The sequence below is a fragment of the Scyliorhinus canicula genome, chromosome 15, assembly GCF_902713615.1.
Source record: "Scyliorhinus canicula chromosome 15, sScyCan1.1, whole genome shotgun sequence".
Classification (NCBI taxonomy): Eukaryota; Metazoa; Chordata; class Chondrichthyes; order Carcharhiniformes; family Scyliorhinidae; genus Scyliorhinus; species Scyliorhinus canicula.
This window is the reverse complement of record NC_052160.1, coordinates 115,673,923-115,688,608: the sequence shown is the minus strand read 5'-3', so window position 1 is coordinate 115,688,608 and position 14,686 is coordinate 115,673,923. Positions and strand designations below refer to the sequence as shown.

At 41.8% G+C, this 14,686-nt stretch overlaps 1 protein-coding gene across 6 annotated transcripts in view; it reads left to right on the top strand.

Moving 5' to 3' along the window:
• Positions 1-14,686, top strand: part of LOC119979117 (TBC1 domain family member 22B-like) — a 355,807-nt gene that overhangs the window by 39,399 nt on the left and 301,722 nt on the right. For 5 of the 6 annotated variants that reach the window (XM_038821122.1, XM_038821126.1, XM_038821121.1 and 2 more), the window contains one exon: positions 11,614-11,927. In XM_038821122.1, coding sequence (XP_038677050.1) covers positions 11,614-11,927 — 314 coding nt within the window. Of the gene's footprint in view, positions 1-10,308; positions 10,652-11,613; positions 11,928-14,686 lie in introns of those variants that run through there. The other variant, XM_038821124.1, reaches the window with a different exon arrangement.

Genomic DNA, 14,686 nt, shown 5'->3' with positions numbered 1-14,686 from the left:
GGCATATCATTGAGTTTTTGATCTCAAATATATTACTGTGGTAAAGAGCTAGACAGAAGTCATAGAAGGATCATCAAAGGAAAAGTCCTCTATGGTCCATTCATCTGAATTTGCTAATACAAGTAAATCTTGATCAGTCAAGCTCAAATGTCCATTCATCTAACTTTGCTAACACAACTAAATCTTGATCAGTCAAGCTTGAATGTCCATTCATCTGACTTTGCTAATACAACTAAATTTTGATCAGTCAAGCTCGAATGTCCATTCATCTGACTTTGCTAAAACAACTAAATCTTGATCAGTCAAGCTTGAATGTTGCAAAATTCAATTTGTGTTAAAGTTATCAACCATTCTCGCCAATAACGATAAAAACCCATAGAGCAATGCCTGTGATTAGCCGGAATTCCAAAGTGCTTGATCCGGTTTAACCAAACTTTGTCTGGCAATAGCAAGAAAATTAATGCTGAAATCCTTCACAGAAGAGTTACTTCCACTGTGCGAGGAAACTGCCTCTTCTGCCAGAGGTTGTGTGACCACGCTGAACAATTAGAGTGGGGTGGTTAGAACTAGAAGTGCTCAACTATGAAAGGCTCGACAAGCCATAGTTTCACATCGAGGGTTCTATGTGAATCGATTTGACAAAGTCTGTGAGTATGGTGAAACCTGTGACGTTAAAAGTATTGTCACTTGTAGAGAAGGTGAAGTTGATGGCGCAAGTGGAAACCTGTGGCTTGAAGCAGAAAGTGGACATTGTGAAAGAGTGGACGATTCCGCCAAAAAATTTGGAAAGCTTCAACAACAGGCATTCTCTCATGCAAGGAAAAGGATGAGAATGGCTGCCCACCCCAATGTCCAAGTAACACTGCCAACGTGGTTTAAGGCAGCCTGAGTAGTGCATATGCCTGAATACGGCCATCTCGCTTTTCTAGGCATATCGAACTACATAGAGAACACGTGTGTTATAACCTGCCTGATTACTATTGGCTGGGGACTATTGACGATCCCACAATCCTTAGTGAGTATGAGCTCCCCCAATGAGGAGGACGGAGAAATCATTCGCAGAGTGAGTCACTTGCATAAATAGAGCTGGCCAGTGTGGTACCAACTAGAGGAGAGAGCAGTGGTGAAGTACTACTGCTGTTGTATATATGTAATTGCAAATAAAGTTATTTCCTTCGACTACAAACTCGTGCTCGATTCTTTGTGGCATGTGGCAAATTAGGCCTCTGCAGCTATTGCAAGGCTACTTAACCTGCATTTCAAGGCAGTTCCCCTGGGATTTGACGCATTGAGAATTTACTGAGAATTTGCAGTTCGTTCATGATGATGTTGGTAGGAGGCTGGGAATAGATTGCCACCTTCCTGCTCGGTTAGAGATGTTGTGAAAGGTGCAGCAAAGTTTCCTGCCCTTTATAATTAAAACAAATACTGCAATCTCTCTATAAGGGAGCAGCGAAGGTCATAAAGATCATTAAGTGCAAGCCTGTAAAAGACTGAACTTGGAACTGGATTAGTTGCCTTGTGAATCATGACTTTATTCGGAAGGCAAGCAGTTATGAAGCCAGTAACATTTAAAGCTGATCAGTTCATACTTCTGGTTGGAAATATTTGAAATATTTATACACTGAATTTCTAACTGTTTTATAAAAATTGATGTTTATTCTAGTAATATGTACACAAGAGGTGATCTTTATGTCTCATGAACACTACCCTTTTTCAAAAAACCTTATCTTGCAATTCAGAAAACATGTTTCTTCTAACAGCAAGATAGCTGCCCTTATGAAAAATAAAACTGCCCTTTATAGTCTTAGATCTTATGCAGAATGAAAGTAGATTTGACACTTATTCTTCAAAACGAATAATTTTTATGTAGCATCAATTTATAATGTTTTCTCCCAATCTAATTAATTTAATAAACTACAGCTTTAAAACACCGGCACAGTACTGCTCCCTAAAATTCAGCTGTTGGGGTTACGTTTACCTTCTCAGTTTTAGGTATGGGGATAACTCCACTCTTATTTGAAAATAATTGGGTTTAATTAGCATAACTCCGATTAAAAACATAGAATATTTACAACATAGGAAGAGACCATTCTGGGTGGCACAGTGGGGAACACAATCCCTCACAGCGCCAGGGACCCAAGTTCGATTCTGGAATTGGGCGACTGTTGCACGTTCTCCCTGTGTCTGTATGGTTTCCTCGGGGTACTCCAGTTTCATCCCACAGGCAAAGTTGTGCAATGTTGTGGATTGACCATGATCACTGTGTGGGGTTACAGGGATAGGATGGGGAGTTTCTTTTGGAGGATCAGTGCAGACTCGATGGGTCAAATGGCTTCCTTCTGCACTGTAGAGATTCTATGGATTCAGCCAATGCTGTTAGTGACAACTGGAAGACTTGGCTTAAATCCACTTTACAGATTTTGGTCCATTGCCCTCTAGTTACAGCAATTCAAGGGCAACACGGTGACACAGTGGTTAGTACGGCTGCTTCTCCGCTCCAGGGACCCGGGTTCAATTCCAGTGTCGGGGACTGTCTGTGCGGAGTTTGTGCTTTCTCCCTGACTCTGTGTGGGTTTCCTCTGGGCGCTCCGGTTTACTTCTTTGTCCAAAAATGTGCAGGTTAGGTGGATTGACCACGCTAAATTGCTCATTAGTGTCCAAAGGTCATGGGCATGGCGTGGAGGTGTGAACTTGAGTAGAGTGCCCTTTCAAGGGCTGGTGTAGACTCGATGGGCCGAATGGCTTCCTTCTGTAAATTCTGTGATTATGAAGTTTAAATCCAAACATTTTGTGCAATGAGGGTTTCTGCCTCTACTTCTCAGGCAGTGAGTTCTATGATGTGGAAAAATAAGACATTGTCCATTTAGGCAGGAAGAATTACAAAAAAAAAGCTTTTTATCTAAATAGTGACAGATTGAAGAGCATAAAGATGTTGAGGGATCTGAGTATCCTCATACATGAATTGCAAAAGGTTAGTATGCCTGTACAGCAAGTAATTAGGAAAGATAATGGAATAGCCTTATTGCAAGGCCAATTGAATACAAAAGTAGAGAGGTTATGCTTCAGTTACACAGGGCATTGGAGAGATCATCTCTGGAGTACCGTATACAATATTGGTCTTGTTATTTCAAGAAGGATGTAAATGCATTGGAAGCAATCCAGAGAAGGTTTATTAGTCTAATCCCTAGATTGGGAGGTTGTTTTATGAGTAAAGATTTTACAGACCAAACATATATTTGCTCGAGTTCAGAAGAGAAAGAGGTAACTTGACTGAATATGGGAGGGATGCTTCCTGTTGTGGGAGAATCTAGAACAAGGGGTCACTGTTTTAAAAATAATGGGTTGCCTATTTAAGGCTGAGATAAGGAGAAACATTTTTTCCTCAGGGTCTTGAAAGCAGGCGGTGAAAGCAGTCTGAATATTTTTAAGGCAGAGTTAGATAGATTAATGATGAGTAAAGGGGTAAAGGGCAGCACGGTAGCATTGTGGATAGCACAATCGCTTCACAGCTCCAGGGTCCCAGGTTCGATTCCGGCTAGGGTCACTGTCTGTGCGGAGTCTGCACATCCTCCCTGTGTGTGCGTGGGTTTCCTCCGGGTGCTCCGGTTTCCTCCCACAGTCCAAAGATGTGCGGGTTAGGTGGATTGGCCATGATAAATTGCCCTTAGTGTCCAAAATTGCCCTTAGTGTTGTGTGGGGTTACTGAGTTATGGGGATAGGGTGGAGGTGTTGACCTTGGGTAGGGGGTAGGGTGCTCTTTCCAAGAGCCGGTGCAGACTTGATGGGCCGAATGGCCTCCTTCTGCACTGTAAATTCTATGAAAGGTTGTTAGGGTCAGGGGGAGGTGGGAATGTGGAAAGGAGGTTACAATTAGATCAGCCATCGTCTTATTGAGTGGCGACGTGGGCTCGAGTTGCTGGATGACTTCCTACTCCTAATTTGTATGTTCGTAGACCCACCTGAGAAATAATTTCTCAACTCTCCTCTAATCCTTCTGCCATTTACTTGAAATCTGTGCTCTTGTAATAGAGGAACCATGATACTCTAAGCTCAGAAAATTGGGCCTGCAGCTTTTGAGTTACTAATGAGAATGAGTCATGCCACATTTTTTTTGCCCCACTAAGTATGTGATCCTGTTAAAATACAAAGTATAAATTGAATAAATTTCTTATGGTAAATGGGAAAATCTGAGCATTTTGCTATTATGATGCTATTAAGCATTTAATACCAAGCAGTTAGATTTATGTGATAATTGGATATTGCCACTTAAAGTTTGTTTGCATGCTGGAATAGTCTACACTTCCAGCAGCTCAGAAACTTTGTTGTATTATCGGGGAAAGTTGGATATGGTTCATTATGTATCCCTAGAATCCAGGTTTAGTTGAATAAGACATTTAATTAGCTTTTTTTTTAATAAGAGTAAAAGTACACTATGTAGGGGCAAAACAAATGATTTGATAGGCGTGACAATTTTTTTTGAGATAGTTCTTAGGAACTCTACAGGCAAAGGTTATAATTTTGAATATCTCCCACATTAAGTAATTGAGGCAAATAGCATAGCTGCTTTGAAGGAGAAAGGAATAGAAATATATACTTGCCAGTGTTGGATAAAGTGGATGAAAGTGTAGCCTAAGTGCTGGATTAGCTGGGCTAAATGTCCTGTAGGTCTGAATTCCACCACTCCCTGGGAGAAGGGAAGGAAGGCTTGGAAGTCTGGTCAGATTGACTCCCAACTGTTGGGGCATTTTACCAACAGCGGCACTTCACCAGTGGCAGCACTAAATGTGGACAGATCATTTCTTCAATTCAAAACCATTTTACCATCGGCATTATGCCAACATCGGGCTGACCTCCCGTTGTATGGGGAGGCTGCCAGCTAAATGGAAGCAGTCTCCCAGTCACAGCTTGTGGTGTGGAAAGGTTTCATGGGCCGCAAGCAGGGAAGGCTGCAGCCTTAATGGCCTTCCTGCAGTGGTTTCCCATCTGACTCTCAATCCTGCACGTTTACATTTCTTTCCCCTCATTACCTGTCCGTGATCGTGATATTTCTTGTATTCCTCAGCACCTCTGGTGGTCCTGCTGAGGCATCTGAGTTGTGATTGGGCTGACAACATGGCGAGTCTGCCCTTTAGGATCCACAGGTGGCTAATTGGGAGGATGCCTGTGGTAAAATTGCTAAATGGGCCCGGCTGTTGGCAGTGGGCTTAGCACCCATCCAGATGCTTTTCAGCTGATAAAATATAATTTCTTGTAAATTTCTGCGTACAGACAACTAAGGGAATTATGATGCTAAGGTATGTTTGCGCCACGTTAATTTGGTTCTTAATTTGTGAAAGTGAATGACGTGTCACAAAGACAACAAGTACAAGATATTGAGTGCCTGCCTAGGTCTTGACCATTACTAATCAAGTTAAAAGTTTGAATGAGTAACAAGAGGACAGGAAGGGGGCCAGTGATGTTAGTCCTGGTAGGATTAAGATAATATAGGGAAAGAATAATAACGTCCTGAAGACTCTCAAAGCAGCATGGATTTAAGTAGCGTATATATCATAGAAACAGATTGCCAGGTATTTCAGAGGTTTAACTAAAAACTGCCCCAGTGCTAAATGAGCATGACCAAAAGAAACGACTACTAGAACAAGTTTTCAGGAGGAGATTGAGGTGAAAAAGCAGAGGGGTTCAGGGAGAAAATTTTAGAGCCTGGAACCCAGGCATATGAAGGCAGAAGGGAACATACAATCAGCCAGAGTCAGATGAATGGAAAGTTAGGGGATCCATCATAGAATTTACAGTGCAGAAGAAGGCCATTCAGCACCGGCTCTTGGGAGCCCTACTTAAGTCCACCCTAAACCAATCATTTAACTTTTTGGACAAGGGGAAATTTAGCATGGCTAATCCACCTAACCTGCACATCCTTGGACAGTGGGAGGAAACCGGAGCACCCAGAAAAAGCCCATGTAGACACCGGGAGAATGTACAAACACCACACAGTCGTCCAAGGCCGGAATTAAGCCCGGGTCCCTGAGTCAGCAGTGGTAACCACTGTGCCGCCCCTTGTCGTAAGGGCTGGACAAAGTTTCAGAGACAGGGAAGGGGTAGTCTTAAACACCCAGGTGATAATTAAATGTGGTATTATGGGGACCCCATAGGTATGGGCAGGTATTGGACAGGATCCAATATAGTATGGGGGTTGCTGGATGAGCAGGCCGTGGTGTGACCAGGGATCCAGTCACCACAGTAACATAGAATTTACAGTGCAGAAGGAGGCCATTCGGCCCATCGAGTCTGCACCGGCTCCTGGAAAGAGCACCCTACCCAAAGTTAACACCTCCACTCTATCCCCATAACCCAGTAACCCCACCCAACACTAAGGGAAATTTTGGACACTAAGGGCAATTTACCATGGCCAATCCACCTAACCTGCACATCTTTGGACTGTGGGAGGAAACCGGAGCACCCGGAGGAAACCCACGCACACACGGGGAGGATGTGCAGACTCCGCACAGACAGTGACCCAAGCCGGAATCGAACCTGGGACCTTGGAGCTGTGAAGCGATTGTGCTATCCACAATGCTACCGTGCTGCCCACGGTTTTCCAGAGTTTCTGAACAGTGAAGCACAGAAGATTAAAATAAATTAATCTGGAGCTATCATGAATGAACATTTCAGTGACAAGTTGGCTAGGATTGGAGCAGAAGAACGCAATGCCATAGAAATGGAATTAGGCCATCTTTGTCTGAGAGAATAAAATGGAAAATTCTGGAAATACTCAGCAGGTCAGGCGGGATCTGTGGAGAGAGAAAATCAGAGTTCACATTTCATGTCACTGGCCTTCTATCTGAAAGCTCATTGAGCTGAAAGGTGAACTCTTTCATTCTCCACTGATGTCGCCTGACCTGTTTGAGTGTGTTTTCGGCATTTTGTTATTTTAGTTTCCATCATCTGCAGGATAAGAATTCTGATGGTCAGACGTCGAATAGGATGCTGAAGTTGAAACAACCTGGTTCAGTTTGAGACAAAGGGTGGAAACTGCTCCTTGGGAATAATAGAAATTTGTAGCGGGTGAGGACAATGCCTTCAATCTTCCTGATTAAAATCTATAAGGTGACAAAAGTCATGACTGGGGTATGGATACTGGAGATGGGCGAGAGATCACTTGCAGGCGGCATGCTTTTCCTTGAATTGTTTCCAAAAATGTGATTACTGTGGGCTTATCTTAGCACTATTGAGACCTACGAATGGAAAAATAATTTCTTGCCAAGGAAGGGAACTTCTTGGAAGAAGCTATGATGAATGTGCAATTGTGTCAGTTCACATTGAGGTCCCTGAACATGGCTGAGGTCAACAATGTTAAGAGGGAGCCTCAAAGTCACTTGCTGACTTAATCTTCAAAGAGATTTTAATAAGCTATCCTTTTTGAAGAATTGAAATTTGTATTTACTGTCTCCTTGAGGACAAGGAGGAAGAAAGAAAAAGAACCACCCGTATTTTCTGTAGGTTTTATCGGATTTTCAAGATGACCCAAATACTTCACATCCAGTGACTTACTTTTGTAAAGTAGTCTCTTGTGCAGCAAGCACAATGCAATATGCAGACCTTAACGTGTTTCAGACAGCATTGATTATTTTATCAGGTTTTCTGTGATGTTGTAGGAGGGAATGAATGTTGGCCAAACAAAGGAAAATCTTGTATTTTTTAGAATAATTCCACTAAGAGAAAGATGTGGCTTTCATTCAACATCTCGCCCAAAAGGTGGCACTTTTCACAGTGCAGCTCATCCTTCATAGTATGCTGAAGTGGTGTCCTACATAGATCATAGAACAAGTCCAATCATAGAATCGCTTCAGTGCAGAAGGAGGCCATTCAGCCCATCGAGTCTACACCTACCCTCCGAAAGAGCACCCTACCTTGGAGGAAGCCCACGCAGACGCGGAAAGTGCAAACTCCGCAGACACTCATCCAAGGTTGGAATTTAATCTGGGTCCTTGGTGTTGTGAGGCAGCAGTGCCACCGTGCTGCCTATCTGTGCTGAGATCTTGACTTTGACGTGAACATGCTATCAGCTGTGTCAAGATGACACAAAGTTACAATTTAGTGATTGAGATAATATACTGAGAGATAAATGGAATTTGTGTTCACTGAGGACATGTGTTTTGAAGGAAGTGGAGAATGTAGAGGAAGGTGTTGCCACTAAGAGAGCTAATGGTTGGATCATTTGATGGCATCAAAATGGAGTGAGGCAAGTGATTGTGAGAGAATTTGGCACTGTGCTTCGAGTTTGAAATTGTGTTAGGAGTTGCACTTCACATAGTGATGAATGCAAACTAAGATAGGTAAAACCATATAATCATTTAAGAAATAATTGTTTTGATTAGAGACTTTATGGAATCGATGAGCTAAAGGTGGTCGATTGACCATCCTTGTTTTTTGTGAACCATCTAGTTGTGTGTAATCAATTAAAAAATTCGGTAATGGACCACAATGATAAGAAAACAAATATCCTGTGTCTCTGGAATGTGATTCGATTCACTATTTGTTCTGGAGCTGAGATCTGTCGCTCAGAATGATGGGTGGTAATGCTTTTCTGAATTTATGCTTTTCTACTTTTTCATAATAGTTGATAGCAAGGAAGTCAGCACAATCATCTACTTGTAATGCTTTTCACTTATACATTGAATACATGAATAGAATGGGAATTGAAGGATACGGACTCTGGAAGTGCAGAAGGTTTCAGTTTAGATAGGCATCATGATCGGCACAGACTTTGGGCTGAAGGGCCTGTTCCTGTGCTGTACTGTTCTTCGTTCTTGTTCTTAACTTTATTCCTTATGGAATTGTGGCAGTAGTACCTGTGAAGCAGATCTTTGTGTGTGTGTGTATATCTATCTTCATACACCTCTCAATATATCCACATAACAAGTTCTCTCCATATAACACACAACCTCTCTATACAAGCCTTTTGACACCATGCTACATCTGAAGTCTACCACGCTAGAAAAGTACAGATGTCTGATGCGCATGTATAGTTGTGTTGTAAAGTTGTATTTGAGATGCAAGAGGGAAGTCTGCACAGGTTGGAGATGCAACATAGCGTGTGCTTGTACTGAATGCTTCACTTGCCGGTCACCAGAATAAATAGTGATTATATTGTTGTAAAAACAGAAGATGCTGGAAATACTCAGCAGATCAGGCTTCATCTGTGGAGAACAAACAGTTTCAGGTCAATGACCTTTTCATCAAAACAGGGAAAAGTTAGACATGCAGGAGTAAATGAAAGGGGGAGGGTTGGAAAAGGACAACTCTGATAGGGTGGGGAGACAGGAGATAGTTCTTTGGAACTCCAGAGGCAAAATGCCTTTTATACTTCTGAATATCTCCCATACAAAGTTGTTGAGGCAAATTGAACAGCTGCATTTAAGGGGAAAGGGAAAAAAAGCATATCCTGTGTTATGTTTTTAGAACATAGAACATAGAACAGTACAGCACAGAACAGGCCCTTCGGCCCTCAATGTTGTGCCGAGCCATGATCACCCTACTCAACCCACGTATCCACCCTATATCCGTAACCTCCCCCTTAACCTTACTTTTATTTGGACACTACGGGCAATTTAGCATGGCCAATCCACCTAACCCGCACATCTTTGGACTGTGGGAGGAAACCGGAGCACCCGGAGGAAACCCACGCACACAGGGGAAGGACGTGCAGACTCCACACAGACAGTGACCCAGCCGGGAATCGAACCTGGGACCCTGGAGCTGTGAAGCATTTATGCTAACCACCATGCTACCCTGCTGCCCCCTGAAGTTGAAGGATGGTTTATTGTGCTCCACAATAAATTACTTTGTTGGCTTTTACTTACAGAATTGCACTTGTGAATGTACTGCTTTTCTATGCTCTGCAACTAGGCCCAAAAGACTTGCAGCCCTGAGCTCAACTTCCGCGTCCTGCCTCCTTGACTCTCCAGTCCAAGTGGGCGAGGGCGGGCCTTCGGCGTCCTTCTTATATGTCCCCACGCTGCCCCCTGGTGGTACTTCTATTTCCCATCAGCCCCTTCTGTACACACTCAGGCGAGGATCACTACATCCTGATCGCATTCGATAAAGTAGGGTGGAAGGAGACTTGTGCATAGTATAAATACCAGCATAGACCAGTCAGTCGAAATGGCTTGTTCCAGTATTGTAGGGCAGAAAGTGGGAAGGGAGACGTTGATACTAAACTTCTGGAGAGATGGGTTGCATCAGCTCCCCAATGCAGTCCCATAGTTAGGACATTGTTGGGGACCCTGCAGGCAAAATATTTTTAGTTTTAATATCTCCCACATGAGGTAGTTGAGGCAATTAGCATAGCTGCATTTGAGGAGAAAATATATCCTGATCGGGTTAGGTAAAGTAGGACAGAAGAAAGTCTTGGTGTGAAAAGCCAAAGAGCATGGTTATGGAACAAAGAAAGATGCAAAAGATTCCGAGTGAGGAGGTGTGCATGGCAGAATGATCAACAGTCACCTACCAAAAGCAAAGACAGTAACATCAAAACCAAAAGCAAAGACAGAGGTTATGTCCGGTAGGCTGGAAAGTGCCTCAGCTTTTCCTCCAGCTTGTGTTGAACTTCATTGGAACGCTGCAGAAGTCCGAAGACTGAGAGATCCGGGTAGGAGCAAGGTTGAGAATTAAAATGATAGGCAGTGGTTATTTTGTTACTGTGATTGTCATTGCCTTCCAGAAGCACAACACACTTTTGGTGGACTTTGTATCCCTGACTGAAGTGAATTAGTTAATCAGTTATGTGTATCACAACGATTTTTATGTTTTATGTCCATTTAATGTTGCTTTGTAAATCTTAATTCTGTGAAAATCAGCTTTTTCTTCCTACATTTTTTAATGAAGAGTGCATATGATTTGCTATTTAGATACCAATTTTATACAATGAACACATAATAATTGTTAGCTCATGATATAATGCTCATGAAATGTATTAGATCATACGTGTCAGATTGGTCTAGAAAATGAGACTTTGCGGGCTGCCGTGAAGGTTATAAAACATTTCCAGCAGAATGAATTGCTGTCTGCACTGTCAAAATAAATTTGTTCTGATCTACTAACTCCCTGAAGCAATATGATGTCAATATGTTTCAGGTATGGAAAGCTTGATGCTCGTTCTGAGCTAGATTGCAATAATTGTCGCTGTGCTTGATAACTGCTTGAGGCAATTGTCATTTATACTGGAGTGTGGGAAGTTTTCATGTCTAGTACAAAATTTAGTCAATTAATACTTATTGTTATTATGCTGAACATTTTGTCTGGATGACTAAAGATGCAGTTCCCTTCAGCAAATAGCTCTATTTCCTGTTTGGATGTAAATTCTAATCATTAGTTTTGTGAACTCCTATGCTATGATATGATTTTTTTAAAAAAATTGTATAAAATGTGCAGTGATTAGTGTAATCCGTTTATGGCTAATTAATACTAATTTTATTTTTGCAGATAATATTAAAATTATAGAATTGCCATTTTGACTATAATTAATTTATGGATCAACAAGCCCCAATCATGATTCTGGGATGGAGTTTCAATGTAGTTTTCACGTTGATTTATGTTTGTTTCTTCTTGCAGCTTGCTTAAAGAAGGTTCTAAGATGTACGCACAGTCCAAATCTAAGAGAGCCTCAAGTTTCCACGAGTTTGCAAAAAGCACCAGTGATGCTTGGGATATTGGGGATGATGAAGAAGAGGAGTTCACGTCTTTTGCCTCCCAAAGCCTTAATTCAAAGGTTGCAATGGCAACAGCTGCTCAGGTCATTCAGAACCACAATAAATTGAAGGAATCTCCTGGAGAGAAAATGCAGCAATCTGAATCAATCGATGAGGTTAAAAGGAATGGAAAAGTGGTCAAATCGAATAGTGAAGTACAACTGTCAGTATCTTCAGGTAAGGATTTGTTTATACTTCTATGAGCATTATTGGAGAGCTTCATGTTCTTGATCATTGGAGATGCTAATAGTCGTTAGCCCTCTGTTATTCCTTGATGTGTTGATAGGTTGCCCATAAAGTGTTTATAAATGATACCTTAGTATGCCCATGATTGCATGCTCTTGTGTGTGGTGGACACACCCAGAAAAGCGGACAGCTGCAAACAAAGCAGATGCATATTGGCTGTCCTAAATAACTTGCATTTAAATTGATACAAGCAATGCTTGCAAACCACCAACATTTAAGTTATGAACTATGGACAGCCTTCAAGGCACCAAGTCTATTTGCAACTTAAAACATGGGGCGTGCAGTTAAGCATGAGATGGCAAACTGAAAGACCTGGCTTTTGTGGAATGGCGATCTCTTTGTCCAACATAAATGTGGCAAAAAGACCACTGTATTGCTGGGATTGAATGATTGCATAGTTGTATCCCAGTGACAGCTTGGATTTTCTGCTGCAATTGATGCTGGTTAACGATCACCCATTGTAAAAGAGCCAGGAACTGCAATGGGGAGTACTTTTGGTTTAAACTGAAGATTTGACTTGGGTGATAAGAATTCACTTCTTTCCATTCCTGTCAAATATTATGAGTTATTTGAAACTTTATTTATAATAATCTTTATTATTGTCACAAGTAGGCTTACATTAACACTGCAATGAAGTTGTTGTGAAAATCCCCTAGTCGCCACACTCCGGCGCTTGTTCAGTACACCGAGGGAGAATTCGGAATGTCCAAATCACCTAACAAGCATGTCTTTCGGGACTTTTGGGAAGAAACCGGAGTGCCCAGAGGAAACCCACACAGACACGGAGAATGTGCAGACTTCGCAAAGACAGTGACCCAAGCAGGGAGTCGAACCTGGGACCCTGTGAAGCAGAAGTGTTAACCACTGTGCTACCGTGCCGCTGAATTTGGTGAAGAGGATGGGTGCAGATTGCAAAAACAGCCATGCAGGAGGAAAGATGCAAGCAGAACACTCCTAACGCAACAAAAAACACTTGAGATGCTGAAGCGAATGGGGAAAAAGTAAAGCTGCCATTGGAAGATTGCATCTCACTTCACTGGTACATCAGCTACCAATGAGCTGTCAACAGCACCCTAACAACTGCACAACATTTAAAACAGGTGGAGGGAAGGAGTCCTGAGCAGGGTTTGCAGGACTTCAATTTTCCCAATTTTGCTTGATCTCCCAGTAGTCCGTTCTTCCCCCAGCCATGTTGCCCTATGCAGACACAGTAGATTCCAGGATCACAGCATTCTTCTCTCAATGGAAAGATCTTGCACGGGCAATGAACCAGGAAACCTAACAACAGAAAATGAGCTGAAGTCCCATCCTGCTGCCAGGTATCCCGAAATAGACATAATTCCAAATGGGGGCATAATGAAAGGTGGAACATTGTAGGCGATATAGCCAGTCCTGGGAAATTGGGCTAATCTGATTGACTGTACATATGGTCATTCTGAAAATAAGGATTATTGCAATCAAAAGGGCACCATATTCAAGTGCATTAGGTGTCCCTAATTTACAGGGTCCACTGTATATATAAAAAATTTTGATAAATGGCTGTGATTGTCACAGCTGTTTGCACAAGATGAAAACCACCAGAATTAAGGTTAATTCATCAAACTAAGAGATGAACATATTAGGATATTGTAAGATGGATTCGGAAAATCAAAGGAAGACTTATTTATGCTTGGAACTCTGACACCATTTCCACAATAGCATTACCATTTTAGTTCTGATTTGGCTAATAATTCATGTCTCAAATAGCATGGTCTGCAGATGTTCTCCCGAAAGAGGATGATTGAGGACTCCGGCTGCAGTTAATGGCACTTTGGATTTAAGTATTTATTCATGGAACCTTATTTTTTCAATGTTAGATTTATAATATATTCCACACCCATTTTCATTGTCTAAATATGATTGATTTCACTTTTGTATCCACAAATAATTCAAGTGTGAAATCTAATATTTTTGAATAGTCCTGATGTGGAGAATAGATCATCACTTTGGACACTCTTCAGGAATGAGAATGGATGGAACAACTGGCACTGAGGCAGATATTTCTGAGCAGGTTAATTATGTGTGAACATGATATTCCTGGTATGAATTGACAGCTGAACTGGGACAATAAGGCTTTTTAAGTATATTCAAGTATCAGTTTGGTTTCCTTTTGAGTCTGTAGTTTTGTGTTTGAACCCTATTGCGGACTTGACCATACAATCTCGACTGCAAAAGTGCTGCTTTATTGGAAGTACTGTCATCACTTGAGATGAGACATTAAATTGAGATCCTGTCTGCCTGTTCAGCTGGATGTGAAGGATCCTCTGGTCTTATTGCAATTTTGACCAATATTCCTCCATCAAGTAATTTGGATCGTTTGGTCATCTGTTTTTTTTGCCTTTTTTGGGAACTTTCTGATTGTGAATTGGTTGCTTTGTTCCCTTATGTAACAACATCAGCTCCATTTCCGAAGAAACCCATTGGCTGTGAAGCATAGAGGATGTAAAGTGGTGAGCACATTTTCTTTTTGTGTGTCATACAGTATTTGGATCATCTCACTGCCTTCAGAAAAGGTTACATAGATGATCAGCGTATCTAATGCACACTTCTTAGTGACCGCAATTCTTCAAATCTGAGAGGTATCCCACTATTGAGTTGCACTATGTCATGAACTTTCTCAATCCAAGCGGTCTTCACTCAAATGACGCACA